The following is a 14,697-nucleotide window of genomic DNA, read 5'->3' as shown; positions in this document are numbered from 1 at the left end:
GCCCCGTCCTCTCACTGACTTTCATTCTCAGATTCTGTTTTCTCCCTACAGGCCCAAGTCCCAGTCACAACCTCTCTCCAGTCTTCCCACTGTCATCAGGTCACCTGTCACAATGCACAAGTGCTTTCTTACAGACAGCCAAGTTCTGAAGAGCCGCGCTGAAAGGCAACACAGGCCCCACTGGCTCTCAGCTGCAACACCCAACAGCTCTGTTGGAGAGCAACTTGCATTGGCAATGGAGCAAGTCACACTTCACTTCCATACTCCTTAAGTGCAACAGAAGGCACTGCCATAGCCTCATGCACGCTTGCTTAGCACCAAACCTCCAGAGATCTTTACCAGTAAAGCTAGTTTTTGTAGACCTTAGTTCAAATTTCTGACTAGGGGAAAAAACCCACTTGGCCAAGATAGAGATGAAAACCATGTTAAAAGACAGAAGCCCAGTTAGCTCTCTGTGAAAGAATTCCAGTGTAATTCTACTGGCTTTTAATACAAAGCACACATTCATACATGGTGCATTAAATAGTGATTAAAGTAATTTAAAAGTTTCCAAAAGTTCACAGAAAAGAGTAAGACCATGAGATTTTTAGATTACAACTTGGCAGCTGTTTCAAAGTCGTAATATTTTAATAATTGATACTGATACCTACTCTCATTATTGGCAGTGCATACCATTACCAGAATAACACCTACCTCTCGTAGATGGTTTTTAAAGTCAGCTGATCTGGGACACCTTCGGTCTCTTCAAGATGCAGGATGAGCCACGATGTTCTGTATGGCCACTGCTCTGTGAGATTGATCCAACTGGCTAGTCTATCCCAATTGAATGTGATCTGATTAGCTCTCAATAAACGACCTAGTGTAACAGGAAAGAAGAGAAGAAACACAGAGAGGTTTTTTTCCCTTTTTAAAGATACCCTTTCTTCCCTCACAGTAACAACGATGCAATCTTTTAACTTGATCTATGAACTTTCTGGTACTATATTTTGAGCTCCGTAAACTCAAAATCATCTCAAGTTGCACCTAAAACCACCATATGACAACGTAATAAAGGGTCTTGCAAACAATGAGCAGCAAAAGAAAGTCTCCAAAACTTCCTTTCCAGGTTAAACACTAATTATTATCATCCTGTAACAGGTGAATCTTAAGTTACTTTAACTAAGCTCAATAGAGAGTTTCACACAGCACTGACTACATGAACACAAAAATGGTGTTAATGCTGTAAAATATGTGCGCATCAGCATATGAAACATGGGCAAAACAAGCTAAGGTTATAACTGCCATCTTCAACAGCCAATAAAGCGAAATTCAAAGCTATAACCAAAAGGCTGTTTTAAGTCAACAAGTTTTAAGTGTGAATTACAAATAAAGTTAATTTTTAAAATCAGCATTTCAAGTTTTAGCAAGTTTTCCAGAATCGCACTACTAATATATACATACTAATACATACATATATACATAACTTATGTCCTCAAGCATCTGCTTGTGAAGCCGTTCAGCAAATCACCATAAATAACTGCAGACTGCAGAACACTAGAAGTGTTCTTGCAGGAGTTGGTTTGTTTTCACAACTAACAGTTTATGATTCTGTTGTACTTTCACATCTGCTCCATAATTTGCCAAAATCAGACATTACACGCCACAGACTGTAATGACAATGCTAAGAGACTGCACATTTATTTAAAAGTTTAGCTACTAATGTTGTCACGTAAGAATGATCGCTAAAAAGGGGAAGAAGCAGGGGAAAATAACATATTAATGCTCTTCTATTGCATTAGCTTTAAGTTAACGGAACAGAAAATAAGCCATGGGTTATTTTACTCAATTGAGAACAGCATTTACATCTAATTCTTCACAAACCTGAGTGAAGGTAAATTAGAGCAACTCGAACTGTGCCAGCACTGAGGGTTGAACTGCAGAGACAGCCTGCCCCCTGCACGACCCAGGCTGGCCCAACAAAGCTGAACCTCAGCTCAGAGACAGGACTGTGTCCTCATACTGTACTTCCTACTGAGATGATCCATCGGCTCTGTACCAGATCCGAACGAGCTTGTGACATGCTGGAAATAAGCGGTCCCTAACACAACGCTAAGTGAGGCAGCGGATGCAGCACTGACACTGCTGGCAGGTTTCTGCAGCCAAACGGATAGGCAGGAATAGCTCAGTTTGGGTCTGTGTTATTACAGTGCATCTCCTCTTAAAGCAGATGCCCCAAGTAAGATTGGACATGGTTGCAGCTCCAGCTCTGTGCCCTGCAACAGAGACAGGCTGGTTTCTGAACTGCGCCCTGTGCAGGCAATCTGGCTCCAATCACCCAATGCAGAACCGAATGCCAAATCTGCTGGATCCTTCCTTCATGTGTCTGCAGACAATTATGATATTTCTGTATCTGTGAAAGTTTTCTCCTTAAAATTTTCTCTCTCAAACTATCCAGCTCTCACTAGAAAACTGAAAAGATTTTTTTACTTCAAATGTTATTGTAGAAAGACATAGGCCATATTTATAGAAATGACAAAGGTCGTTTAACACAATATTTTATTGCTACTATTACTGTAGTCTTCCTAGCAACCAAATTTTATTAGCCTTACTGAAATCACCAGATTTAGAGATTCCATTTTCATTAAAATAATCCAGAGCTTGTGATAATTTGATTAACGTTGAAATAACCACAAAAACAAGAGTAGAACTCTCTTCCTTCAAAACAAAGTAATATTCACTTTATTCTCCATTTCTAGCATAGTACGGCTCATCATTTAGTGAGATCCTTTATCATAAGATCAGGAGCTCAGGCTAAAAGAGTTGAAGCGGTATAAAACCAAGGAATTCAGGTTTTTTCAGGGGAAGAGTTCTACAGCACAGGAATCGTAAAGAGTATGATTCATGTCATCTACAGCATAATGTAGGAAGCTGTAACTAGGATCAATTTTTTAAGGAAGAGCTCAAAGGTGTACCGCTTCTTCTGAAAGACACCACTATTGTATCATGGGCCAATGGAAAGCTACAACTGTGTGCAACACTAGGTATAAATAAAAGAAACAAAGCAAAAGCAGGACTATCTGCATAGTAAATGCAATGTTTTTTCAACTAGGTATTTCAAATTTTAAAAGCGCTATATTTCCTTTCATAGACTCAGCCATAGGCAGAGGAACAACTGATCACTGTCTCTTCAGTCATTACGTTACTCATTATTTCATCAGCCAATAACCTTGCTTACCAATAAGAAGTCCTCCTATATTAACCTTCCTGTTTGCATCTTATCAAATGAAACTAACTGAATATACTAAACATAAATGCTGAATACCACTAAAATATTTTTAAGTATTAAAGACAATACATTTGATATATTTGTGAATCCCTTTCATTTTCCAGTCCTAGAAACTGTTAATCTTATTTGTTTCAGAGAATCACAGAATGGTTAAGGTCGGAAGGGACCTCTGGAGGTCACCTGGTCCAACTCCCTTCCACCCAAGGGGCCACCCAGAGCCAGCTGCCCAGGACTGTGCCCATGTGGCTTGTGAATACCTCCAAGGACAGAGACTCCATAACCTCTGTGGGCAATCTGTGCCAGTGCTTGGTTACCTGCACAGTAAAAAATGTTTCACTAGCACCTGGTGAATAACGGCAGTTTTCTACAAATCCTAATCATAAACATTCAGAATCCAGAGCCTGGAACAGAGAAAACATGACATCTCATCCTTTTGAAAAGCTAGTATTAGCTTTCACATCAATGCAAAAATGAGTTAAGGATACTGAAATTAAGCTGAAGCTTATGCGAGGGTATTTTTTTCTGGTTAAAGATCAAGCCAATTCTGAGTAAAGGCCCAAGTTGCCCAGAAGGGTCATATAGTACAACAGCAAGTGCTTATGGAAAAGCTTCAGAACCTGGAGCAAAGCAATACCGCAGTCCCCAGTGATTTGTGGTTCGTTGCCTGCTTTCTATTAGCACTTGATGAATTTTATTTTCAGGTACATAATTGCTTCTGCATCCAGGTAAGCTTCCCACACTCATGTGACACTGTTGGCAAGTTTTCCACTTAACTACATATAGTGTGAAAAGGCATTCAATTTGCTTGTTCTGAACCAGTTAGCTGTAAGACTATTCAGCGCCTTTTAGTGCCTGTAATAGAAAAGACAGCAAATAATCATTCCCCATTCCCTTACTACACGAAACATTATTTTATTAGGCTTACGTACGTCCTTTTCCAGTTGTTTCCAGTTTCTAAACGTGAAAGGCACCAATATCTCAATTGCTTTTTCTTGAAGGAAAACGGGTCAAAAAATTCTTTCATCAGCCCCAGAGAGCCTCTAGGGTAAAAGGATTCCAAACATCCACGGCAAAAATGTAAAGGGGACATACCTGGGTTTGACTTGCAGCTTATCTTTTAAGGTACCAGCACTAAGAGCCTTGTTCACATTAGAGTATTATAAAATTGAAAAATATATTTTGCTATCCTACTCCAGAAATAAAAAATATAAAGCTTCCTAAAAACTTACACTCAAATCATTTGCCTCTCCCAACTGAAGTCAACGAAACAACTAACAAAAGTTATTCTCGCTAATTCTGCATAGAACAGTCCATAAGCTCTGCTTGTGCTCCAGAAGAGTTTGCTTGAGAGAGATTCAAAAAAATCAACACAGGGGCTGACTTGTTAAATTTAGCTTACACACTAAAATGTCTAAGTGTAGCTACAAGCAAACCAAACGCAAAACATGCCAGACTTACCTGTCACTGAAACGATATTCAGCAATCGTCTCATGGTCTGCGGACTGATGTCACTGAACCAATCCTCTGTAACCAACAGCTTGGTCAAATCAAAAGACATCTGGCGGGTCATGGTGCGTTGCATCTGGCGCCTTCGGTAAGTGTCCTGATAATGACACAAAAAAGCAAGGAACACTTAATAGTATTAAAAACTTCTATTTATTTGAAATCCTTCAGTTTTACTTGATTACTGAGTTAGAACGTCCGTGACCACACGCCTGTGAGGCTGATATGAAATACCATACAAATATTTACCAGAATTTAGTTCTGATTTAGCTGTGTAACAGTTAAGCCTGATTTCCATGAAAGCTGAGAGCTGGTAAGAGTTACAGGTTTTACTTCAAAGCCAATTCTGAGAGGGCAAAATACAGTGACACAGTGAGATACTTTGTAGAAAGGTTACTAATTTCAGAATTGCCATCAATGTTGCACTCTGTCTCTACAAAAGGTTAATACTATCCATTTCCACTTTAATTTTAAAATCAGAGTGGACATCAGATTCCTCTGCTACAAAACTCCCCATGTCTCTCCTATGGCAGCTCAAAAACTTCCAAATTCTCAGACTCTGCGTTGTTTTTCGATGCTCTCTAGAAACCTTTTATTCAACCACCTTCTTGATTTTACCTAAGGGTGGGAAAACATAACAGAAAGCAAGAAAGAAATTATGGTGGACACATGGCAGCGAAAGTGGTACTATAATACTCTAAATTCCTTGATTTGCTCAGTTTCTGCTCCCTGTTGCAGCACCCTGTGATGAAGTGATATCAGGCTTATACACAAAAATCTAAAATACACACACTCATCTAGATCACAGCCACTACCATTCAAGTTCAGTGCTCAGTTTTGGTCCCCGCCGTGCAAAAAGCATGAGGACAGGCTGGACAGGGCCCAGAGAACGGCCACAAAGATGATCAAAGGACTGGCAGGCCTGATGTGAGGAAAGGCTAAGAGAACGGGGTTTGTTCAGCCTTGAGAAGAGAAGGCTCAGGGGAGACCTTATCACCATGTTCCAGTACTTAAAGGGTGGCTACAATGAACACTGAGACTCCCTTTTCATAAAGAGTCACATGGAAAAGATGAGGAGTATGGGTACAAGTTACTCCTGGGGAGATTCCAATGGGGACAAGAAGAAAGCTTTTCACATTGAGAACAGTCAGCCACTGGAATAATCTCCCCAGGGAAGAGCTGGATTCCCCAACATTGGATACTTAAGATTTGGTTGCACAGTGTGCTGGGCCCTCTCAGCTAGACCACGCTCTTGCCAAAAGAGGCTGGATCAGATGACAATTAAGGTCCCAGCCAACCTGCTGTTCTATGATTCTATGATATCAGCATGCTGTATCATTATCATCTCAGCATTCACACAGTGTTGGATTTAAGTACTTGTGGAAAACAATGCTCTGGTGAGCAAGCAAACTTTTTCCTCTTTGACAGTCTACTGGATCTAAGAATGTACTGTTCCAACATGCACCATTTATAATTTCATAAGAATGGTTTGACAAGTCTTCTCTTGACACGATTAAAAACATGACAGAAAAAAGGAAAGAACAGAAAGGAGAAAAGGTATTACCAGTTTCTCTACTTAGTCTAAAAATCTCTCACCCGCCTATTGAGAGCAGTTTTGCTACCCAGCTTGGCCATGTCCACAAGACTGTTCTGTGAAACTCTCCTGTCAACCTCTTCATGTAAACCTATAGAAAGGAAAACAAAAAGGCAGGTATACTCTCCATTCATAGATATTTGACAGATTTATAAAATAACACTAATCATCCATGAATTATTTAAATAGTCTGTTCCAAACCCCTGGTTTTTGGAACCCTGGATTTGTAACTTTCACATCATCCTTCTACACAACCTCACCTGCATTATCTGCATAAGGAATATCCCCATTGGTTGTTGAAGCTACCATCAGTTTTTTGGCGTTACTGAGCCCTCGGCTATTAAGAAATACAGGCAAATGGACTATGTTTCGCATGTAATCGTGTCCATTTATGTTTGAATCACGTAGAACACTGTTGAGATTCTGGTTAATAGCCTTTATAATAATGTGTGGGTCACTTGCAAAAATAGCAATAAATGGGCCTTTTGAAAATAAGACTCGCACCTGTAAAAAAAGCAGACAGTACATCTTGTCAATAATAATAATAACTGCGGATCATTTGAACATCTGACTCAACATTTTATATTCTTTCTGTTCAAGTTATAAACTTGAGAAGACAACAGATGTATAGAGATTTCTGTTTCTTCTATACAAGATATCTAAGGTTAGGAACTTATCCACAATTAGAAATCAGCATAGCTGACAAATTAGCAGTAGTAGTCACACAGGGAATCATCACCAAGAAGGCACTGTGCAGTCATGACCTAGCTCCGCCAATTATTTAGTATTTAAGTATTACTCAGTAAGTACGAAAAGCTCTCCAAAGATTGTAAGTTTGATTCAACAGGAAATGAATTTTCCATAATTTACACCTGACTATTTCAATTCACAAGCATTACCTTGTACAGCCCTCCTGGGACTGAATTGTCAATTTCTAAAACCCATCGCTCTTCATGCTACAGTGACAAACGCTAAAAGGCTACAACACACAGACTCTATGTACGTGCCTTCTTCCTACAGAAAACACACTACCATTGTATCCGAGCTCATCTATGGAAGAGATCATCTTTATAAAATGATCCAACTCACAGTATCGAGCATCTGCAAAACTTTGTCCTGTTCACAAGCATCCAATCCGTCAATAATCACAACAAGCCTTGTCTGGTTCTGAGTGAAGCTGTCAATGGTTTTCGCCATTCTGGCCATTAGTTCCACTTCACATTTCAAAACCTATAAAAATACAAAGCAAAGAAGGAAAAGACATTTCTTTAACACTTGAAACTCCAAAAAATACATACAATTCCTTTAACAGATTGCCACTCATCCCAAAAATACTTCAATGAGATTAAAAAAATACACACTTAAATACTCAAAGTCTCAAAATGTCACTTCCAAAATTTTAATTCCCTATTTGCACAAAAATGTGCAGCAGAACTGCATGTTCCACTTTAACGTCTCAAACTATCCCTATTTAAATTCCATTACAATGTTATTTAAAAAGTAATATTTATGTACTGTAAATCAGTATTTCACAAGTAAACAGAAGAGTATTTGTAGCTTCAGCTAATCTTCAAAAAATGCTTTGCATACAATGGACACTCGGGTTTTCTGTCCACTTTCCAGCCAAGCAACCGCTGCCATCATTCTAACGCTCAGTCATTCCTGTTCAAGATATGCAATCCGAAGAGTTTTTAAGTTTTTCAACATTAAGTTACACATTTATCAACTATCCTTAATATGGAAACAAAGGTGGAATTCACTTGTCTTAATTTCAGCAACTAACAGGTAGACATTAAAATCTGATCTCCTCACCACTCGATTAATCTTAACCTAAGCCACATGAACAACTCTCCAGACACACCCACTGCTCTCTTCTGATTGCAAAGGGTGAATCTAATTCACATGAACATTTACCTTCATGAATCCCTCGCTTTTCAACTTGTGAAGCTTGGAAGCAGCATTGTGAAGACGTTTTCTTTGAGAATTCAAAACTGAATCCATCACTTGCCACCACGTGCGACAATTCAAGATAAAAGCCAAACCAACAACGCAGGTAACCGTTATAAGAATAACATTCACTGTCATGTTGGCTTGATCCACATTAAAAATCGCCAGCAGGGCAATAGCAGAGACAACACAAGAAAGTATGAACAGGAAAATCACAAAGGATGGGAGACAGCAGGTTTTCTTCCATTTCTTTTTACCTAGGAAACAAGTAGCTGCTGTTAGAACGAATGTGAAATGTAAATATAGGCAAGTACAAAATCTGTTAACTTGTATACTTCTCATAAAACACTAACTTGCACAAAAGGCTACTGCAGTGCTACCATCCAGTCACAAATGTGAACAAAATGTCTAAATTTGCCAAAATTCTTGGAAATTACAAAGCGGAGATATTCCTTTAATCTTCAGTTTATTTCCATTATCTCAAATCTACACTGGATGGAAAAGATCTTTATTAAATACATTTCATATCAGTGGTATCACCCCTTTTTTGTGACGTCTCTCAGTAAAGTGTATTTATGCAAGTAAATTCTTGGAAAACAGTAGGGTAACTACTCTGTTCTAAACAGGAATACTACACTTGCATAACCTAATAGTAATGGTGCCATTGGAGAACTCAAAGTTGGAAGTTACAACCAGACAACCCTTTCTCACACATTAAAACATACACAAAAAGGGAGGGCTGCAGTATGTCAGGTCTGGATAGATCACAATGGGCCTCAGAAGAGAATACACAGACCTGCTGACTCAAACTGTATTGATACAGAAGAGAGGAAGAAATATCGGAGGTTAGCACAGCTAATGCCGTGATCAAACAAACAGCAAAGCAGCAGACTCTGCCTTTAGGATCTGTACACAGACAGTAGTGTAGAACCAGAAGACTCACATCTTCTGAACACATTTGTTCATAACAAAAACAGAATATAGGAATAAACCGATGCAAAATGATGACAGCAAAAAATATCAACCGGAATGGAAAAAGAAAATTGTAAATATCCTACAAGGAAAGAATATCCAAGGTTCTTACACAGCTCATCTATGATATTTTAGACCAGGATATGAGCTGGAAAGGTCCTTCACATTCCTGACATATGTGATAGATTAGACTGCAATACAGGATAAAGCAACAGAAATGCGTAATGACAAGAGCGAGGGGCAAGAGAGAAGAGTAACAGCTCCATTATAATTACATTCAGCTCTAGACATTTTCGAGTAGGGATGCAAGCTTCCTCTAGCTAGAAGGAGACAAAACTGGATCAGAGAGAGACTTGGGAATCGTCAACAATGAAATAGCAATTGAAGAGGCTCGTCTGCGAGTTTACAGCTGTAACAAAAATTAGAGATACCAAAGACTAAAAAGAAACCTACGTGGAATTTCTATGACTATCTAGAGCCAAATATCTATGACCTTAGACCTACAAACACCTGGAGACAAGGAGAAGATGTGCCAGATCAGATACAACTGAAAATGAATAAATAGATATATCAGATAACAAGTAAGAAGAACATAGGAATGCAGCAGAGCCAAAGACTGCAAGAGAATTGTAAGATTAGAAATGACAGACAAGACAATTACTGCAGATAACCACAAGCAGCAGCACTACACTGTCACTGGCAAATAAATTTCAAGAGAAATTACAGCATTGTGAAAGCTGTTTCAACGAGGTTAAGAAGAACCTCGTAACATCTAATATGGAAATAAGGGTGAAAAACTCCACATATCACTTTTATAAGGAACATTCACGGAATCTTGAGAAAGAACAATGAAAAGTGAGTTGTGTTCAGCACGTGGCATGTTCTTATCCACCCTCCGTAAGACAAGAGAGCCTACATATTTCACTTTGTGAGAGGAGACAGCATTAGTGGACAAGTCAAAACAAAACGAGAAGCAACCAACTGAGATTGAACTCAAAGGAGAAATAAGTCCTCTATCACTTGGAAGTTACCCTCAGTAACTCCTTTTTTTCACAAGGTCTTACTCTGCTCTGCATAGTTGTTTCAGAAATCTACAGATGAGTTAGAAGAAAAAGGTTGGTTCAATTTGGATCAAGTAGGACTATTTCATCCCATCTTACCAGCACTGATCACAGTAATGCATGGCTTTGGACCAACATGTTCTAGACGTTTATTGTTTCCAAGAAAAAGTAGTGGCCACTCAAAAAAGCTCTAAATTAAAATCTAATGACCTAAACAGAAACTTCTCTTAGCTTATCCGACTCAGATATGACGACTTAACTGCTATGGGAAAAATACAATGCTGCACCTAAAAGCCTGTAAAATAAATATACATTTCTACTGACACTTCTGGAAACTACACCTCACTGAAGATATGCCTGTATGATATTAATAAAAATCAAGATGAACAAAGAAAGCAGGAAATTTTACTTTCCAAAACTATACAAGTTTGCCCTTCTGTATGAATTTCTGCATGGCGACAATGGTTTCTAAGAAGAGCTTATAATGTGGGAAACAGAAGCCCTGGTAACTGTGCATTGAAATGGAATAATCAGAAATGTCATTCAGGTAATAAAAACCTTGCGTATCTTCTGTCTTGAAAACTCGAAATAGCCTTGTTGCTAAGAAACCAAATTCCCTTTCACATGCATCGGAGAGGGTAGCAATCATCTCAGCCAATGAAGTTTCTCCACCCACACTGGACAATCTATTGTAGTCCGTAAACAGAAATCTGAAAGAGAGAAAACGTGTATTTTGTATCTTTCAGAACACTTTAAATATTTTCTGGTAACAAAACCAAAAATATTCCTGCATCTCTGTAGCTTAGAGTTTTTTTTTGAAGTGGAGTAAAATGTAAAATACTTAAATATTTATATATTTTTTTAACTCTACGTGGAATTCAAGTATTTATTTCTTTCTTCTCCTGTTATAAAACTCTTCTTTGCCCCACTTCCTATTCTAGAGCTTGATTTCTTGAAAAGATAAAAATGATCACATCAATTTCATCTCAGTTGGCAGTAAAAACATAAAAATACCTTTATGATAATACAAAACATAATATTGACAAGCATTTTCATAATTGCATTCTGATCCATTTTCAAATATTTATGGAGAATTAAAAAACAATACAGAGGAACACAATCACTCAAAAGCACCATGAGGCTAAAATACAAGTCTCTAAACAACAGGAGTAAACAAAACTAGAAAAGACATGGCATAAATTTTCTTGCTTTCAGGCAAACTAGAAGCTTTGAGCAGTCTGATGCTCTACTAAAAGAAAAGATTTCACGAGAAGCAGTCAGTGAAACAAGCATTAAATGTAATAAACAGTAAGCTATGCCAGAAAACTAAATTCTTATTTTGACTGTTACAGATTTAGTGTGATAGTCAAAATCCTTAACACTAAAAAGCAGTAACTTTCACCAACTCTGGCACAGAGTTCTTCCTGAAAACAGTACTATATTCTTCACACTAAAAAATTTAACTACGTGATCTTCTAGGGGTACTGTTTTCCAAACAGGAAGCTTAACAGCTTTTCATAGAAGAAAAGCAAGCACGTTAATATGCAGCTGGAAAACTATCAGAGTGAACCTGAACAAGTCATTCACGAGGAAATAAATGAAATAACTAACCTGACAGGTAAAGCTTTTGTGGTTTGCTCTGGTAATTCTGGTGGGTTCACAAACATGAGTTTGAGAAGCAACTCTAAATATCCAATATGTCTGGCCAACCTCACACTCAACACCCAGGCCCAGTTCCAGCTCTCACCTTCTCTTCGGCCACCAAAGTAAATTACAGCTGGAATATTAAAAAGAGACGTTATGGCTATATTTTAGCCAACATTCACAACTGAAAGATGCAGGAAGTTTGAACAGATAAGGCATGGAGTAGCGTAAAAGGAGTAGAATGAATTTTTAAGTTATAGCTAAAAATGAGAATGGTAAGAGTAACATAATGAAGTTAATATTCAAACTTCTGCGTTTTCAAGAATGCCCTCTTGGATATTACATGCAAAACACAAAGAAAAGGCCCGAAGGGGCCTTATTTTCTATGAAAGCATTTAGTACTTTTTCTGAATCACTAAGTTTGCTTACAAAACAATATTGAATTCCAAAAATAGATAAAAACCTTCACAGGCTTCACATAAAATAAGACTTACTAAAGAAAATGTAGAGAACTGCTAATAAGCTGAGTGACACCGCTATTCCAAGCTTTGCATCCACTGTGAAAGCAAGCAATAAACCCAAGCCTCCGCACAGCAAAAGTGTGAGGAATACAACCAGCCAGGAAAACTGAAACAGAGGTTCAATCTGCTGTCCCGCGAAAGTCTTCATTTCATCTAAAGCAAAAAAGACAAAGACCAGTTAACATGTTAATTCATTGTAGAACAGAAAGAAAAAAAAAAAAGTATTTTAACAACCATAATTGCAAAGAAATACTTTTTCCTTAGGCTGTTTAATTTTTCCCTTTTATTGATCTGAAACAAAGACAATGATGCTTCAGTTCTTCTTCAAACATTACTGCAAAACACTAAGTTTTCATCCATGCAGTGAATCAAACCATTTAAATACATAATGCTTGCACTGTTTTCTGCTTCTAAAGGCATGTATTAAAAAGCTGTGACATCGCCTATCCTTCTTCAAATGTTTAAAACATATTTTATTACACAGAGAAAAATAAATCCACTGTATCTGTCCAAAAAAAAAAAAAAAAACCAGCTCCCAAAACTTCCATCATTGGAACGTGGACCACTTTCCTCATTTAGTCAGATGTAGCAGTATAATGTAAAGGCTCCAATATTTACTTCTGGCTTTTGATTCCTATTTACTAAAACAGTAATTTTCCTGAAGGAACTTATTTAGCATCTATTGAAAAAGAAACATTAAATACACAATTCAGAATAAAAACATGAATGAGGAACAGGAAGAAAATACTGAAAAAGCATTTTAAAAGCAAAAGAGCTCATCAACAATAAACAGGACAGTAAAAAATGCACACCACTTTTTGTTTATGACGTGGGGCATGAGGTGAACAAAATTAGTGCAGAGACACCATTTTGACTAATGCAGAAGCTTCTAAAAACACAGAAATCACAGAAAGTAAGGAACATCAAGACTGGTAAAAGTACTTTGAATTCTACTGAAACATCTCAGAAAAACGTTGCTTGCTATAAAATGCTACAGCTGTCAATAAGATGTCTGTTTCCACTTGCCTCATTCTGTGATTTCAGACAGTTCAAAAAGCTCCAAGTAAATAAGGGGAAAGGGAAAGAAAACTAGATGCAGATAAAATACAGAAGCGAGAACATCAATAGCCTGGAATTTGTTCTTAAATTTAAAAAATGAAAAAAAAAGATGACACACAGCAGGCACAATACATAAGTACTGCAGCAGAAGATGTCTGAGCCCGGACTGACACACCAAGATTCCCCGTAAGGCATATTTCAGTGGCAGTACTTTCAACAGTATCTACAGAGTGTATTCCCTGCTGCAGGAAACCCACAGGATAATAAACAGAAACACTTAAAAACTGTCTGGACGTTGTATAAATGAACAAAGAACCCTATGGATGAACGAACCACACTAAAATGTACATCCTTCCGTTACAGAAACGGAGACTGGAAAAAACATCACACAGATCAACGCTGTTGTGAAAATTAGTAACTCTCACATGATGCTTTACACAGATACACATGAGCCCACAGAAAAGGCCCAAACAACTTTTACCTTCCAGTTTCTTGAGCAGGAAAGATTTTCCACTTCCCCATTGTGCATATAAGCCTACACAGATAGGTGGCTGCATGGTCGGTTCGCTCAGAATATCAGCCAAAGCACTGCTGTACAGATCATAACCCAGCATATCACCGTCAGATTCCGTGGGAGACAAGTGTCCTGTGACAGGAACATGATGTTAGAGAACTCTGTTTTAAGAAATCTCTCTGGTATCACAATTTTCATACACATTCGCCTGCATTTGAATATATACTCCTCTCATATAATATCTGTTATTATTGGTACATTATTCTTCAGAGGAAATTTAAATCACCCAAATAAATATTATATAATTATCAAAACCATTAGAGTTTGCCACGAGAGGCTCAAACAAAATCCCAAATCACAGCAACTCAAAGAAAATAATTCCTACACAAGCAAGATCTAAGTAAAACCAAAACGATCAACATAAGTCACATTGACATCCATGTCAAAAGTCAAAAATAAAAGGTGCAATTGACCTTTGTTAGGCTTTTAGAGTGATGATTTTTTTTTTGCCAACTGATTTCTTTGAAGCTCTCCCATTATTTGCAACATTAAAAAAATATACAGCCAGCACTGTTCGATACAGAATGGAATAAACCGGATTCTCAAAATGCAAGTGA

The 14,697-nt window shown here is 37.9% G+C and overlaps 1 protein-coding gene across 7 annotated transcripts in view; it reads right to left on the bottom strand.

Annotated features, from left to right (window-relative positions):
* The window catches only part of KIDINS220 (kinase D interacting substrate 220), an 80,972-nt gene that overhangs the window by 39,773 nt on the left and 26,502 nt on the right, over positions 1-14,697 (bottom strand). For all 7 annotated transcript variants that reach the window (XM_054061633.1, XM_054061636.1, XM_054061639.1 and 4 more), the window contains 10 exons: positions 14,048-14,212; positions 12,481-12,660; positions 11,954-12,119; positions 10,901-11,052; positions 8,277-8,566; positions 7,452-7,592; positions 6,623-6,866; positions 6,365-6,453; positions 4,724-4,868; positions 694-856 (listed from right to left, as the gene is read on the bottom strand). In XM_054061633.1, the coding sequence (XP_053917608.1) occupies positions 694-856; positions 4,724-4,868; positions 6,365-6,453; positions 6,623-6,866; positions 7,452-7,592; positions 8,277-8,566; positions 10,901-11,052; positions 11,954-12,119; positions 12,481-12,660; positions 14,048-14,212 (1,735 nt within the window). The remainder of the gene's footprint in view (positions 1-693; positions 857-4,723; positions 4,869-6,364; positions 6,454-6,622; positions 6,867-7,451; positions 7,593-8,276; positions 8,567-10,900; positions 11,053-11,953; positions 12,120-12,480; positions 12,661-14,047; positions 14,213-14,697) is intronic.

Source organism: Cuculus canorus, chromosome 3, assembly GCF_017976375.1.
Source record: "Cuculus canorus isolate bCucCan1 chromosome 3, bCucCan1.pri, whole genome shotgun sequence".
Lineage (NCBI taxonomy): Eukaryota > Metazoa > Chordata > Aves > Cuculiformes > Cuculidae > Cuculus > Cuculus canorus.
The sequence above is the reverse complement of the archived record's forward strand: the minus strand, read 5'-3'. Positions and strand labels throughout refer to the sequence as shown.